We start from the raw sequence: 16,663 nt of genomic DNA on the forward strand, positions 1-16,663 counted from the left end.
GGAATGAGTGAGAGGAAATGTCCATGCACCCCACACACAACCCAACCCAACCCTATCCCCTGCCCCCCGCAAAAGATGCCATCACCAATTAAATGATGGGCTCCACCCTCAGCAGAGGACCCTGGCCACCGTCAGGAAGATCCCGGCATACCATCACCTTCCACCCAGTCAGTCCATTAATGGGCCAAATTGGCTACCTGTCACTGTTGGATGGGTAACCTCTGCCCCGTTGACCCTGCCTCCGACAAGACCACTCCAGGGTAGGAACTCATCAGCTGGTGGACATGATATGGTATTTTACAATTCTGTCCTATCTCCTAACTCTCATCCACAAGACTGGAAAGATTCAGAGCAATGTCTTAGTTTTTGACAGGAGGAGCAAGGGAGAGAAAATAAATGTTTAATTCTGATGGTCCTTCAGTGACACACTGGAAAATGTGAAATCAAGAACTGAATTACTCAGTTGTGATTACCCTACAGTTGTATGGCATTTTCAGTGTCTCAAAGAACTGGAATAATTTAACAGAATTGACACCTTAAACGAGGGGAGAATTTGGAAAATAAAAAAAGGCCTCAGTAGAACACTACAACTTATCATACCTAAAGGAGGAAAGCCCTTTCAATGAAGAGTTTATTGAATCAGACTCATGTATAAAGCGTTGACTGTGACCAAAATTAAGGTAACGACGGCATAACATGGGTGGTGGGTCCTCTTCAAGGGGATGACTAATCAGTCTGCCTGCCTGTGGTGAGAGTTGTGCCTCTCCTAATTCATGCTCATATTCATCCTGCCATGATTTAAATGCAGGAACAGGATCTACATGGAACAAAAGAAAACAAGCTGTCAGATAATGCTTAAACAAATTCAAAATTAGTTAAACACTATTGTAGCAATTCAGTAGAAACCAATCAAAAGATTTCAAAACATTAGAACTTCCAACAAGACTTTGTTCTGTTTTTATTAGATACGAGTTATCACACGAGTCAAGTTCTTCCAGTATTAAAAAAGTATGGTTCCTCTAACTTGCCAAAAATAGTCCATGGGGGGGAAAAAAAAAGAGGGTGGGGGCTACTGGTGGTTGGGTAGGAAGGCTGGGTTAGCAACATACTCTTCAAAATAAAAATACATTTTCCATTACAATTGACTATTCTTCAAAAAAGGGCAAGCATTTGTAAAAAAGTTTCAATTATTTTATTTATTCCAAAGATTTCTCAGAAGAAATCTAGAATGTGTGATCTATACTTAAAATGAAAATGTTAGTTCTCCATTATTTGAAATGCTATGTTATAATTGCCTCAGTGTAGTGCAAGCAGCACTAAAATGGGTTCTGAAGATAGGTCACTACCCAAACCATTGGTCTGATATTTCCTCTTACAAACTGCTATGTAGTTGCAGCATTTTGTATTTTGTTTCAGATTTCTGGCATTTGCACCTTTTCATTTATTTACACCAGTCAATAGCTGCTCTACCATTTTGATGCATCAACTCCATTCAAGGCATCACATTGAGCGGAGATGCATATATTTCTAAGCAGTGACCCCTGGATTTTGGTCAAACACAGAAATCCAGGCTAATTATTCCATTTCAAAGCCCTTGTTGAGACTAACTGTTGTGTCTCTTCACCCCATCTTGGCTTGGACCAGATAATTCAGCACAGAACTGCAATACATCATCTGCATGACTCAGCTATTAAATTATATGAATTAGGAGCCATTGAGAAGCTTCAGTTTTGTTCCTCCATACATATAAAGGTGACCACTTGATGTGGTGCAGTGACACAAGTTAGTGTCAAAACAGTGGAAAAGCCAAGTTAACACTCCTGCGCTAAGTTTATTACTTGGCCAAGCTTTCATGGAGTGATCCTAAGCACAGGGCGGATATTTTCTTACAATGCAGAAGAAAAAAGCAGCAAAAGGTTTGCTACTGTTATGAACTTATGAATGGCCAGTTCAAAGTAATCATTTGGCAGCAAGTCACAAATCCTCAGTCATTATGTGACCAAACAGAAAGCAGAAGGAATCATACCATTGCTATAAAATATTTGCTTTAATTTAAGCCTTGAAAGTGATTTACTCATTAACTCAGAAAAAATGTTTTTTTTCAAAAAGCCAGTCATCAAACACATGCCATTTATTTACAACCCTTACTATGTAAAAAAAAATGTTTGAGTGTACCTAAAACAAACTCTTTGAATATTATATTTTAATCAGTGGATTCCTTTATATTTTACCCAAGGTTTTAACTTTATATTTTCTGTACTAAAATAGAACCTCTTCCAATTAATTTTAGCTCTGGGTACATGCAAGAAATGTACATTCCTACAAGTGTGTGTGGGGGATGGGGCTGTTCCCTTCCCTCAACTTTCCTTCCTAGTAAGCAGATTAATCAACGACAGTGGAACAAACACCAGCACATTCCTATCCACTCCAATCCTTCAATGTTTTTTATTTAAATGGAAACTCTCACAATTGACTTCAGTCCTGGCTGCCACTGGAGATTTCAAACCCCTTCTCTGGCAGAAGAAATGCCTGGCAGTTAAATACAAGAGCAAGGAGGAGAGAGTAAAAATTGACAGCAACCATGATCAGAATCATAGAAGTTTGAAACACAAGACACCATTCAGCTCATCGTGTCCGTACCAGTTCGTAAGTAGCCATCCAGCCCAATTCCACTTTCCAACTCATGGGCTGTAGCCCTGAAGGTTACAACACTTCAGGTGCATATCTAAGTAGAAAATTAACTGTTCCTTCAGTGATGTGACATTTAGGATCTTAAAAATGTCTTTATTAACAATGGAAAGGTAACATTTCTGATGGAGCTAAAACACACTAAAAGAATATAGTTACGTAGCGCTGTTAACATAATAAAATGTCCCAAGGACCTTCGCGGGAGCATTATGTGACACCAAGCCACTCAGGAGACATCAGGTTAGATTATCAACAACTTGGTCAAGAGGTAGGTCTTAAGGAGTCTTAAAGGAGGAAAGTGAGGTAAAGAGGTGTGGGGAGGGAATTCCAGAGCTTAGGGCTCAGGTAACTGAAGGCACAGTCATTCAACTATCAAGCAATTAAAAATTGGGGATGCTCAAGAGGCCAGAATTAGATTGACAGGAGCACAGAAACAGAATAAACAGATAGCACTGGGACTGTGGAGCAAGACCTGACCTGAATGTACTACAATCCTTCAGGACTGTGTTATTTCAATACAGGCTGTCCTTCAGATTCCAGTCCAGACTTGCCCAGAAACTTTAGCACATAATCAAGGTTGACACTTCAGAACAATTTTCAGGGACTGCTACACTGTCAGAGGTCTCATCTTTTGGTGGAGATGTTAAACCAAGGTCTCATCTATCCTCTTAAGTGGAAATAAAATAAATTGGAAAATGTTGGAATTTATTATTAGGGACAAGGTAGCAGGACACTTAGATTCCATGTTGAGGCTGATTTTCTATGAAAGGGAGATTGCATTTGACAAATCTGACGGAGTTTCTTGAGATTGCAACTGGCAGGGTTGATAAATGCAAACTAGAGAATCAAGTGTATTTGGATTTTCTAAAAGCATTTGGTAAGGTGTCACACAAGAGTTAATTACACAAAATTAAGATTCATGGGATTGGTGATAACATATTAGCATGGGCTGAGGATTGGATGATGGACAGAAAACAGAATAGTAATAATGGGTCTTTATTGGGGTGACAGGCTATAGATAGTGGGTGCTGCAAGAATCACAGCTTGGGCCTCAACAACTTGCAATGACTTAGATGAGGGAGCCAAACGTACTGTTTCCAAATTTGTGAAGAAAACAAAGCTACAAGGGAAAGTAAGCTGAGAGGAGGACTCAGGCTGCAAAGAAGCATAAACAGGTTGGGCGAGTGCGCAAGAATGTGGTATGTGGAATATAATGGAGAAATATGAAGCTGTCCACTTCAGTAGGAAGAATAGAAAAGCAGAGGTTTTTTTCCAGAAAGGAGAGAGATTGGGATATGTTAGTGTTCAGTGGTATTGGTGCTGTTGTACACAAAATCACAAAGTTAACAGTAGGCAATTGGGAAAGCAAATGATATGTTAGACTTTATTACAAAGGGGTTGATATATAACAGCAAAAAGCACTTATTACAATTATCGTTAAGGCCTTAGTGAGACCATACCTTGAATACAGTTTTGGGCTCCTTACCCAAGGAAGGATATACTTGCCTCAGGTGAACCTTTGTTGCACTCCCTCCAGGCTGATGCCCGAAATGGAGGATTATCCTATGAGGAGAGACTGAGCAGGCTCGGCCTATAGCCCCCATACCTTATAAGAATTTTCTATGTTTCAGTGACATCACTATCATTCTTGCGAGTCTTGACAGAACATTTCCCTAGCTGGGGAGTCCAGAACTACGATTCATAGTCTCAAAATAAGGTGGTCAGGCATTTAAAACTGAGATGAAGGGAAATTTCCTCACTCCAAGGATTGTGAATCTTTTGGAATTCGCTATCCCAGAGTTGTGGATGTTCAATTGACAAGTATATTCAAGAGAGGTATTGACAGGTTTTTGGAAACTAAGTGAATCAAGGGAAATGGGAATAGGGTGGGAAAGTGATTTGAGGCATAAGATCATCCATGATCCTTACTTGAATGTCAAAGCAGGCTCAAAAGGCAAAATGGCCTATTTCTGCTCCTATTTCTTATATTGTTAAAACATCCTTTGGCACTTTTCAAAGAAGAGCAATGGGAGCTCTCCCATCAGCCTGGTCAATATTTATGCCTCCATCAATATCACCAACACAGCTGATTATTTATTCTATTGCTTACTGTGGGACCTTGCCACTTGAAAATCAGTTGCTGCCTTTCCCTACTTTTCCCAACAGTGATTACATTTCAAGAAATATTTAATTGGATATGTAGTATCTTGGAACATCGTGAAAAGTACTGTGTAAATGCAAGTTCTTTATTTCTCCTTCCTTAGAAATCAGAGACAACCAAGCACAATAATTCAAGCAGGGATTTAAATTCAGCAACAAGAGTACGCCAGGACTAAAGTCAGCGGGAAGTTTCCATTTAAATTTGCAGGTGGGGAAGAAACCAAAAACAAAGGTTTTGAACAAATAAAATGCGACAGTTTGAAGGTGGATATGCTTCAAGGCGTAGAGGACTGTATTTTAATATTTCTCTGAGCCTTCTGTCTATAGTTTGTTCTCCATACAGTTTCGATGCATTCTGAATGTATAGCAACTTAGCTTTTCAAACCAAGTGAAGTATAACATGAATATGTTCACAACTAATTTTGGTAAAAATCCAATAATTCTAATTTTCAAGTTGTGAAGCAAAAACATCAGCTGTGCCAATATCCCCCATTTCATTTTTTTTTTACAAAAATTAAATCTTCAGAGACAAAGTGATACCCACTTTTGACATTAGCTTGATGAAAATCTTAATTCACCCTTATGAAAATTTATGAACACAGAATCATTAAATGGTGTTCAGACAGATGACAAAGAGAAGCACAAAAAATAATTTTCGCCACTGAGATTAAGCCTTCAACTGCTGACCGGTTTAGAGAAATGACACTACCCTGAGCTGGTCAGTTTTTCCAAGTTCAGTTTATATACTGCAGTAAAGTTACTCCAATGTCAAGTGTATAATTGGCCATAAAGAATGTTAAATTTTCATTTCTGTATGTCATTATTATCCCTCTGTTTGATTTTTCCATTTTCCTTTTGTTTATAAAGTTTCTTCTACCCATTGACAGTGACATGCTTTGACACATGAAAACAAAAGTTTGTCAACAAGCAAAATTATCAATGGAGGACTAAGGGGTTTAAAAAACTATACAAAAAGAGAGTTAGGTTTAGTTTTGATTGCAGACTGTCTTTTTGTTATCTTTCACTTCTCTCAATATTCTCCTCAGAGCAGACATTAGCAATTATGATTCAATCATGTGAATGATTAAAATACATACATTCTGCACAGAGGGCATCCATTTATTTGTGTGCACCATTCTAGAAGTCAAAATCCTGATCTTAAAACTTCAGGGAACTGATAGTCAAATCAAAGTAAAACACAATTAAATTGTATTGAATTTACTCTGAAAATTAGTGTACGCAGACCAATTATGAGAGATATACTGAATACTTATAATTTACGCCAATTCAAAATGCTAACATTAACCCTTTGAGGACTGAATATTTTGCAGTTTTCAATTCAAAAATCATGCAGAGTGATCACTTGCATCAATATTAAATCCTGAAAATCCCAAGTCCAAAAAGCAAACCAACTTAAAAACTGACAGATTAGCTTACTCTTTCTGGTCTTTAGCTTTTCAACATCTACCATCCAGGATGTTTTTCCTTTCTCTGTTCAAAACACTGACTCCTTAATAAGAGTACTGTTCCATGGGGGCCAGACATCATTCAGTACTTCATCCACATGGTCCTTCGCACGAATAAGGCTAGTTAAGCTCTTTAACCATGGCTCAGCACAACTGAGTCAGATCTTGCCCTCAAGCAACATCACTTTCACTAGGTTCAATGGATAGTAATCAGATCTGTGAATCTTTCTATAAGCCAGAGATACTGAGGTCAATTTTAGCACCCTATTGTCAATGTGACCAGCATCAGATCCAGCACGTTCTCAATTTTATGGCTCTATTATTCATTACCTTCATAAGCTGAGCAATCACCAAAACAGAATCATTGGTTTCTATGTGCAGATCCACTGCTACAATTATTAAAAGATGCAGATGCTAGACATAAATCAAAAAAATGTACAGAAGCAAAATCAAAATAATCAAGCTTTTTTCATAAAATGCTAAACAATTTTAATCCAACTATAGTACAATGTAATTGGCTACTCCAAGCAGTGTATAATTTTAGAAATGTTAAAATATTGATTCAACATTGGTCAAGATCCCAAACAGCTTCAATTGTGATACTACCACAATGAATTACTTAGCTCACCAGTTTTCAAAGGGTTAAAAATTAGTTTTCACTTAGATTCTATATCCCATGATTTTTTTTATATAAAGAAGCCAAATCAGTAAGATTTCCTTTTGCATGTAACCTGAAGCTTTTATTCTTGATATTTCAAAATGCTGGCTGACGTAATGCAGATCGATGGCAAAGCATACTTACCATCCCCATCTCTTTGAAGATGCATTGTTTTGAAATCAATGAAGGGAAAAGTGATTGTACATGGCGCTAATAGAATGAAAAAATGGCAAAAATACCAGTGTGAGCAGCAAGCAGTCACAGACACCCCATAAACACAAAAGTAAAACAGAAAATACAATCAAAACTAATTCACTACCAGAATCAAAAACAACATTTGCTTTTATGGTAAACAAGTAGCAAAAATTAAAATACTGAAAAGAGCCATAGCAGTTTTATGGAGATCTATATATGAAACTAATTTAACATGATTCATCCCAGGCTGATTCGGATTTGCATTTGCTTTACTTTGCTCAGATGACATCCGTTCTCTTGCACAATCACATGAACATAAAAGACTGCATTATTGGTAATTATTTTTCCCTTTTGGAAAGGCACAAGGCCCTCCAAAATTATTTTCCAGTTTTTCCCCTGGAAATGCACTTTCTACGTAAAGTGCAGGTGTCCGACTCAGAGGATTTTTCCAATGTTGCTTGAACTGGTTGCTAATTATTCCATGCTATTTGAGGAATAACTAACCCCATATCCCTAAATGAGAACATTAGGATCTCTTCAGAATAGTATCAAAAATAAGTGGGGAAATATTAGCATCTATACTACCACTTTACTAAGTCACTCAGCGAAGCACAAGTGCAGGGTGGCACTCTGTTGCATCAATAAACTCTTAAAAAAATAAAGGGTGAGCATGTATAATCAAATTCTGAATAAATATACAACTTGTAAAATAATTTTTATGAATATCTGAGTTTGTTCATGGCTAGTTTTCATGGCTTATTTACAACTATAACAACATACGAAGTAAAACATTCCAAAGCATTTCACAGGAGTATTAGAGGACAAAGTTTGACTCCGAACATCATGAATTATCAGGACAGGTGAGCAGAAGCTTGGTCAATAGAGCAGCTGTTAGGAGCATTTTCAAGGAGGAAAGAGTAGTACCCTCAGAGAGAAGTTTAGTTGGGACGCCGGGAATGTTGGGGGTGGTGGGGGGGGGGATGTGTGTGTGTGTATGTGTGTGTGTGAGAGCAGTAAGAGATCATCGAATTCTACAGCTTAGGGCCAAGGCAGAGCAACATAAATTGGGGATGCACAACAGGAGGAGCACAGACATCTCTAAGGACTATAAGAGGTTACAGATAGGGAAGGATGAGCACATGCAGAGAATAGAAAACAAGGATGACAATTTTTAAATTGAGGCATTGCCAAACCAGGAGTCAATACAAAGGTAATGGTAGGTGAAACCTGGTGTACGAGGATATGGGTTGCAGAATTTTCAATGACGTCAAATTTACAAAGGATAAAAGGTGAGGCTGACCAAGAGAGCACAAACTGTCGAGATTAGAGGAAACAAAGGCATGGATAAGGGTTTCAGCTGCAAATGAGCCAAGACGGGGTGGAGATGGATGACGTTGTAGAGGTGTAAGTTATGAACCAGCCTGGTTCAGCCTTAGACAGTACTTGGGGAGAGAAATGGAATTGGTGCAAGGGAATGGAGCTTGCGGTAGGAATCACCCAAGTCAATGGCTTGTCTTCTCAGTATTTAGAAGGGAAGAATTTCTGCTCATCCAAAACTGGATGCCAGAAAAGCACCATGACAAATCAGGAGGTAGTGGAGGTTTTGGTGAGGTAAAGCTGAGTGTCACTGATGTACAGGTGGAACCTGATGCCTTGCTTTAGAACAATGTCATTGAGGGGTAGAAGGTAGATGAGAGGTGGGGGGTGGGCTGGCCAAGAACAGATAGGATTGTTGGGTGAATCCACAAGCAACAGTGCAAGAAGAGTAGACATACTACGTTATTCACTGGCTATAACTAGAGAGATAGGAATAGAACCAGGCAAGGGCAGTCCCACCCAGCTGGACAACAGAGGTGCTGGAGGAGAATGATGTGGTCAAAGGCCACAGATAGTCAAGAAGGTTGATATTTACGATGGGCATAGACACACAAGATGTCATTTGTGGCTTTGATAATTTTGGGGCAGAAACCTGACCGGAAGGGTTCAAACATGGACTCCTGGAAAAGATTAGCATAGATTTGGGAAGCAACAACACATTCATGGATTTTGGGGAAAGAAAAGGAGATTTGAGAGAAGAGGATTATAAAGCAGTAAGGTTCTAGGTCAACTTTTATTAGAGTAATTCTGCAAGAAAGCTTTTAATGCCTTATGACGACAATTTACAAAAAAAGCTGCCTTTTGTTTATGAGCTCCCTCTTTACTGGGTAACTTGTCTTCTGATCCTAAGAAACAGTGTAAAGCTTAAAATAAGTTAAATAAATTAAAATAAATGGATGAAGATATATCACCATACCCAATAATGTTTAAAAACAAAGGGGCCAAAAACAAATCTTAGTTATAAAATTAAAAAAAAACTTGGTCAGAACACACGTGTGATTAGAGTAAATTTTAAACGCCTATGTTCTCATTGCAGCAGAACTACAAGTTTGTTCAATACAACAAGCTTTTCCATTTTCTACCAGAAATATAAAAGCAAATACATTTTTTTTTTAATTTAAATTTTTTTCTTAAACAGTCCTGAGGCAGTGGAGTAGTGGTATTGTCACTGGACTAGTAATCCAGTGGCCCAGGGTAATGCTCTGGGGACCTGGGTTTGAATCCCATCACAGCAGACGGGGAATTTGAAACCAATAAAAGTCTGGAATTAAAAGTCTAACGATGACCATGAAACCATTGCCAATTGTCGTAAAAATCCATCTGGTTCACTAATGTCCCTTAGGGAAGGAAGTCTGCTGTCCTTATAGGTCTGACCTATATGCAATTCCAGATCCACTATAATGTGGCTGACTCTTAAATACCCTCTGAAATGGCCTCACAAGCCACTCAGTTGCTCAAGGGCAAATAGGGATGGACAATAAATGCTGGCCTAGCCAGCGATACGTCTCATGCATGAATTACAAAAAACTCCTGACAGGAGATTGTAACTTTATTTTTTCCAATCTCATTCACATCAGTTGCAAACGTCTTCACAGTCAATAAGAAGCTGCTCAGCTCATACAAATTTGGGGACTGGTAAATGAGTGGCTCCATAGTAAATCACACCGAGTAGCATCCTTTTCTGCTCTGGATGATTTTCTATGGATCCATTCACTGATGTGTCTCATTTCTTGCATTTGAGGAATAACTGAGTGTGGAGAAAAAATAAATAATAAATAAAACATAATACTTGTCCTTTTTTACAAAAATTGAGGAACAGTAGTAAACTGAAATCAAGGATTTAAATAATGCAATACTCTACATCTAAATTGAGTTTTAATAGTATTTTCAAAAGCAAATATTCAATGAAATTACCCACCCAGAACTAATCAGTTCAATTCATCCTGCTTCAACTTTGAATTTCTATGGTTAGCTTTCCATCTCCTTTGATCACATTCAGCCAGCAGTTCAGTATTCAGACTTCAATCAACATTTCCCTGCCAGTAGTTGCAGCTATTCACCAATATTGCCTCTTACACGCTAAACTTTTATGCTTTAGTTCTGTTGCCTTGAGGCATCAGAAAGTAATGTTACAGGATTAGTTTCTTTATCCCATCAAGTATCTAAGGTACATCAGTGGGATGTCCCCACTAGGACATCTCTTCCAGAATGAAGGGCACTAGCTTGTCTAAGCATTCCTCAAAACTTATCTGAGGGCTAGCCTCTAGGACCATCTCAATAGTCAGAACATATAACAGTGCAGCCTATTAGAAGCATCATATAGCTTAAAAATAACTTATAAGACTTGAAATGCACTCCAGTATTCTGTTTGTTTTATTGCTGTCTCCAACAAGTCAGCTGACAGGTATAATAAAAACAGAAAATGCTGTAAAAACTCAGGTCTGACAGCATCTGTGGAGAGAGAAACCGAGTTAACGTTTCAAGTCCTTATGACTCTCCTTCAGGGCAACACTGTGCTTCTGCTTCAGAGCTTGCTCTGAAGAGTCATACAGACTCAAAGTGAACTGTTTCTCTCTCCACAAATGCTGTCAGACCTGAAGTTTTCCAGCATTTTGTTTTTATTTCAGATTTCCAGCATCCACAGTATTTTGCATTTATCTTAGCTGATAGGTGTCATTCTCTTCAAACTTTCCATGGCAACTTCTATACCACTGATGGGCATGCATCTTCAGTATTTTTTTTCTTATCAGCTGCATAACCTGTTGAGCTTTTGCAGATCTTGGCAGGCCTTCTGAGGTAATCAATGTCTAGGGCTAGAGTTTTGGATTTGTTCACTTAATGTTACAATCAGAGGGGTAAATTACAGGTAGAAATATAGGATTGTAATTTTATTTTTAATTCAGGCGGTGGACATCACTGGCAAAGTATTGATTGCCCATCCCTAAGTTCTCTTGAGATGATGGAGATGAGCACTCTGTGGTGAAGGTACTCCCTAAGTGTTGTTAGGTAGGGTGTTCCAGGATTTTGACCTAAAGGAATGGCAACATAATGCCAAAATAGGATGGTGTGTAATGGAGCTTAACGGTGTGTAATGGAGCTTAACAGTGTTCCATGCACCCGCTGCCCTTGTCCTTCTAGGTGATAGAGCTCGCAGCTTTGACAGGTGTTGTTGAAGAAGCCTTGATAAGTTGCTGCAGTGAAACTTATAAATGGCACATACCACCATGCCCAGTAATGGAGAATGTGAATGTTTAAACTGGTGGATAGGGTGCCAATCAACTTGGGTGCTTTTCCTGGATTGGAAGTGCACTAATCCAAAAAGTGGAAAATATTCCATTGCACTCCTGACTTGTGCCTTACAAGTAGTAGTAAGACTTTCAGGAGTCAGGTGGTGAGTGATTCGCCACAGAGCACCCAGCCTCTAACTTGGTCTTATAACCACAGTATTTATACCAATATAGCAGATCAATTTAAGTCTCTGGAAATGATAGCCCTCAGTATGTTGATGGTTATGCCATTGAACATCAAGGGAAGTGATTGGATCCTATCTTGATGGAGAATATCCTTGCTTGACACTTGGGCTAGTAAGTAGCAAGTAACATAAATCAAGTCTAAATGTTGCCCAAATCTTGCTGCATGTGGGCATGAACCAAATCATTATCTGAGGAGTTACAAATGGAACTGAACACTAATCAGTGCATGCCACTTCTGAATTTATGATGAAGGGAAGGTCACTGATGAAGCAGCTGAAGATGGCTGGGCCTAGGACACAGTCCTGAGGAAAACTGGCAGTGATATCTTGGGGCTGAGATGACTGGCCTCTAACAACCATCTTCCTTTGTGCTATGTATGGATCACATCCGATTCTCACTGACATCAATTTTACCTACAGCTCCTTGGTACCACACTTAGAGAAATATTGCACGGGTGTTAAGGCCAATCACACTCATTGGGAACTCAGCTCTTTTATCCATGTTTAGACCAAGGCTGTAATGAGGTCCGGAGCTGAGTGGTTCTGGTAGAACCTAAACTGAGCATTGGTGATCAAGTGTTGCTTGATAGCACTGTCAGAGACACCATTCATCATTTGGTTTTTTTTTCTTAAAATTCATTCTTTCATGGGCTGTTTGGGTAGCTGGCTGGTTCAGCATTTACTGTCCATCCCAAATTTCCCTTAAGAAGGTGAAGGTGGTGGTGAGCTGCCTTGAACTGCTACAGTCCATGTGTCATAGGTACAAACACAGTTAGGAAGAGAGCTCCATTATTTTGACCCTGCGACAAATGAAGGAACAGCAATACTGTTCCAAATCTGGATGGTGTGTGGCTTGGATGTAAACTTGCAGGTGCTATCCCCATGCATCTGCTGCCTTTGTCCTTCAAGATGATAGAAATCGCATGTTAGGAAGGTGCAGTCCAAGGAGCCTTAGTCAGTTGTTGCAATATATCTTGTAGATGGTTCACACAGTTGTCATTGTGCGTTGTAAGTGGAGGGAATGAATATTTAAGGTGGTGGATGAGTAGGCAATCAAGTAGGCTGCTTTGTCCTAGATGGTGTCGAGCTTCTTGAATATTCTTGGAGCTGCACTCACCAGGCAAGTGGGGAGTATTCCATCACACTCAGAACTTGTGCTTTGTAGATGGTAGACAGGCTTTGAGGAGTCAGGAGATGAGTTACCCGCCATAGAATTCCCAGCATCTGGCCTGTTCTTGTAGCCACAGTATATATATGGCTGGTCCAGTTCAGTTGTTGGCCAATGGTCAGGGTGTTGATGGTGGAGCATTCAGCAATGGTTAGATTCTCTCTTGTTGGAGATGGTCATTACCTCGCAATTGTGTGGCACGAATATTACTTGCCACTTGTCAGTCCAAGCCTGAATATTTTCCAGCTCTTGCTGCATATGGACTTAGACTGCTCCAGTATCTGGGGAGTCACCAATGGTGAACATTTTGCAGTCATCAGCAAACATCCCCATTTCTGGCCTTACAATGGAGAGAAGGTCATTGATGGGGCAGCTGAAGATGGTCAGGCCTAGGACACTGCCTAGAGAATATCCGGCAGCAATGTCCTAGGGCTTAGATGATTGACTTCCAACAACCACAACCATCTTCCTCTGGGCTAGATATGACTTCAACCAGTGGAGCATTTTCATCCTAATTCCCATTGACTTCAGTTTCACTAAGGCTCCTTGATGCCACATTCGGTCAAGTGCAGCCTTGATGTCAAGGCCAGTCACTCTTACCTTACCTCTGGAGTTCAGCTCTTTTGTCCATGTTTGGACAAAGGCTATAATGAGGTCAGGAGCTGACAGGCCCTTGCAGAACCCAAGCAGGTTATTGCTGAGTAAGTATCGCTTGATAGCACTCTCGACGACATCTTCCACCACTTTGCTGAAGATCGAAGGCAGGCTTATGAAGCAGTAATTTGCTAGGTTGGATTTGTCCCACTTTTAGTGGGCAGGACATATCTGGGCAACTTTCCACATTGTCAGGTACATGCTAGTGCTGTAGCTGTACTGGTACAGCTTGGCTAGGGGCATGGCTAGTTCTGGACAAGTCTTTAGCACTCTTGCCAGAATGTTGTCAAGGCCCATAGGCCCAGTGCCTTCAGCAGTTTCTTGATGTCACATGGAGTGAATCAAATTAGCTGAAGACCAAGGAGGAGGCCAAGATGGATCATCCACTCGGCACTTCTGGCTGAAGATGGCTGCAAATGCTTCAGCCTGTTCTTTTAACAACAACTTGGGCTCCCCCATCATTGAGGATGGGGATTTTTGTGAAGCCGCCTCCTCCAGCGAGTTGTTTAATTGCTCACCACCATTCACGACTGGATGTGGCAGGACTGCAGAGCTTAGATCTAAGCTGTTGGTTGTGGGACCGCTTAGCTCTGTCTATTACATGCTGCTTACACTGTTTAGCAGGCAAATAATCCTGTATTGTAGCTTCACCAGTTTGACACCTAATTTTTAGGTAAGTCTGGTGCTGCTCCTGGCATGCCCTCCTGCACTCCTCATTGAACCAGGATTGATCCCCCAGCTTGATGGTAATGATAGAGTGGGAGATACATCAGGAAAGGAGGTTAGATTGTAGTTGACTAAAATTCTTCTGCTGCCCCATGGATTCCTCATGCTGATGATTAAGAATAGAATGCTGGGGGAGGTAATTGGCTAGAGTAAATTTGCCCTGCGTTTTGCTGACAAGACATACTCGGGCAATTTTTCACTTGATGAGTTGAATACGAGTGTTGAAGCTGCACTGGAATAGCTTGGCTGGAGGCACAGGTAGGTCTGAAGCACCAATCTTTAAATGCATCCCAGATGCAGTGCCAGTGTGCTCAGCTGTTTACTGACATCACCTGGAGTGAATAAAATTGGCTGAAGACTGACTTCTGTGATAATGGGGAACTTCAACAGGGAGCTGAGATAGATCTTCTGATTGCCACAGTAGCTCATGGATGACCAGTTTTGAGCTGCTAGATTTATTTTGAACCTAACCCATTTAACATGCTGGTAGTGCCACACAACACAAAGTAGTGCCTTCAGTGTTAAGGCAGGACTCTGCCTCAATGAGAACAAAGAAGTTAATGTGAGCTTAGGGTGCAGGACAAGGCTAGAATACACGAGTGTTAGCTAAGAGGTGCTGACAAAATAATTGGTAAAAACAGAGACAGTAGAGGTGAAGGATCAAGTGAAAATTGATTGGCAGGACATAATGGAAAAGCTGACTAAGTCGCATGGTCCAGGCAGCTTTCGTGCCAAGTTGCTAAGAGAAATGGGGATGGAACTAGTGGAAAGGCTTACAAATTTTTTAAAAATTAGCTGATGTGACAGAGGATTGGAAAGTGGCAAATGTGACAGCCTCATTCATGAAAGGATGCAAGGACATTCCTCATACCCATCGCTAATATTAAATCAACTGGCCTATGACTAAGGTTATAGAAACAATAAATCAGGGCAAAAAAATTAATTTGGAGAAATTGGAGTTCACAGATGACACAAAAATTGGTGAGGAGGAAAGCCTTAGATTACAGGGCGATATAGATGGGCTGGTAAGATGGGCAGAGCAGTGGCAAATGGAATTTAATCCTGGCAAGTGTGAGATGATGAATTTTGGGAGGGTCAACACAGCAAGGGAATACACAATGTCTGCCTAGGATCCTAGAAAGTAGAGAGGATCAGAGGGACCTTGGTGTACATGTCCATAGATCCCTGAAGGCAGAAGCACAGGTAGACAAGGTGGTTAAGAAGCCATATGGGATACTTGCCTTTATTAGCTGAGGCATAGAATATAAGAGCAGGGAGGTTATGTTTGAGCTGTATAAAACGCTAGTTAGGCCACAGCTGGAGTACTCTGTGCAGTTCTGGTCGCCACAATATAGGAAGGATGTGATTGCACTGGAGAGGATGCAGAGGAGATTCACCAGGATGTTGCCTGGGCTGAAATGTTTCAGCTATGAAGAGAGACTGGATGGGCTAGGGTTGTTTTCCTTAGAGCACAGGAGGCTGAGGGGGGAACCTGATAGCGATATGCAAAATTATGAGTGGCATAGATAGGATAAATAGGAAGAAACTTCTCCCCTTGGCAGAGGTGTCAATAACCAGGAGACATAGATTTCAAGTAAGGGGCGGGAGGTTTAGAGGGGAGTTGAGGAAAAACATTTTCACCCAGAGGGTGGCTGGAATCTGAACACACTGCCTGAGGGGGTGGTAGAGGCAGGAACGCTCACAATATTTAAGTAGTATTTAGATGAGCACTTGAAATGCCATAGCATACAGGGCTATGGGCCAAGTGCTGGAAAATGGGTTAGAATAGATGAGATGCTTGATGGCCAGCACGGACACAATGGGCTGAAGGGCCTGTTTCTGTGCTGTATAACTCTGACTCTGGGTTAATTAAGGAGAGCCAGCACAGATTTTCAAAAGGCAGACAGCGTTTGACAAATCTAATTGAATTATTTGATGAAGTTACAGAAGGTTGCTAAAATCCATACAGACAACATCCACTTAAAGCATTTGACAAAGTGCCACATAAAAGGCCAGCTGAGAAATTTGAAGCTCGTGGAATAGAGAGGTCAGTATCAGCTCGGAAAAAAAAACATTATCTTAAGGGCAGAAAACAGTGA

The 16,663-nt window shown here is 40.4% G+C and overlaps 1 protein-coding gene across 2 annotated transcripts in view; it reads right to left on the bottom strand.

Moving 5' to 3' along the window:
- LOC121281281 (protein FAM13B-like) overlaps window positions 1-16,663 on the bottom strand; it is a 170,610-nt gene that overhangs the window by 49,429 nt on the left and 104,518 nt on the right. The window contains exons 12-13 of one of the 2 annotated variants that reach the window (XM_041194144.1): window positions 7,117-7,182; window positions 601-817 (exon numbers count right to left, since the gene is read on the bottom strand). In XM_041194144.1, the coding sequence (XP_041050078.1) occupies window positions 601-817; window positions 7,117-7,182 (283 nt within the window). The remainder of the gene's footprint in view (window positions 1-600; window positions 818-7,116; window positions 7,183-16,663) is intronic. The other variant, XM_041194146.1, reaches the window with a different exon arrangement.

The sequence above is a fragment of the Carcharodon carcharias genome, chromosome 8, assembly GCF_017639515.1.
Source record: "Carcharodon carcharias isolate sCarCar2 chromosome 8, sCarCar2.pri, whole genome shotgun sequence".
NCBI classification, from domain to species: domain Eukaryota; kingdom Metazoa; phylum Chordata; class Chondrichthyes; order Lamniformes; family Lamnidae; genus Carcharodon; species Carcharodon carcharias.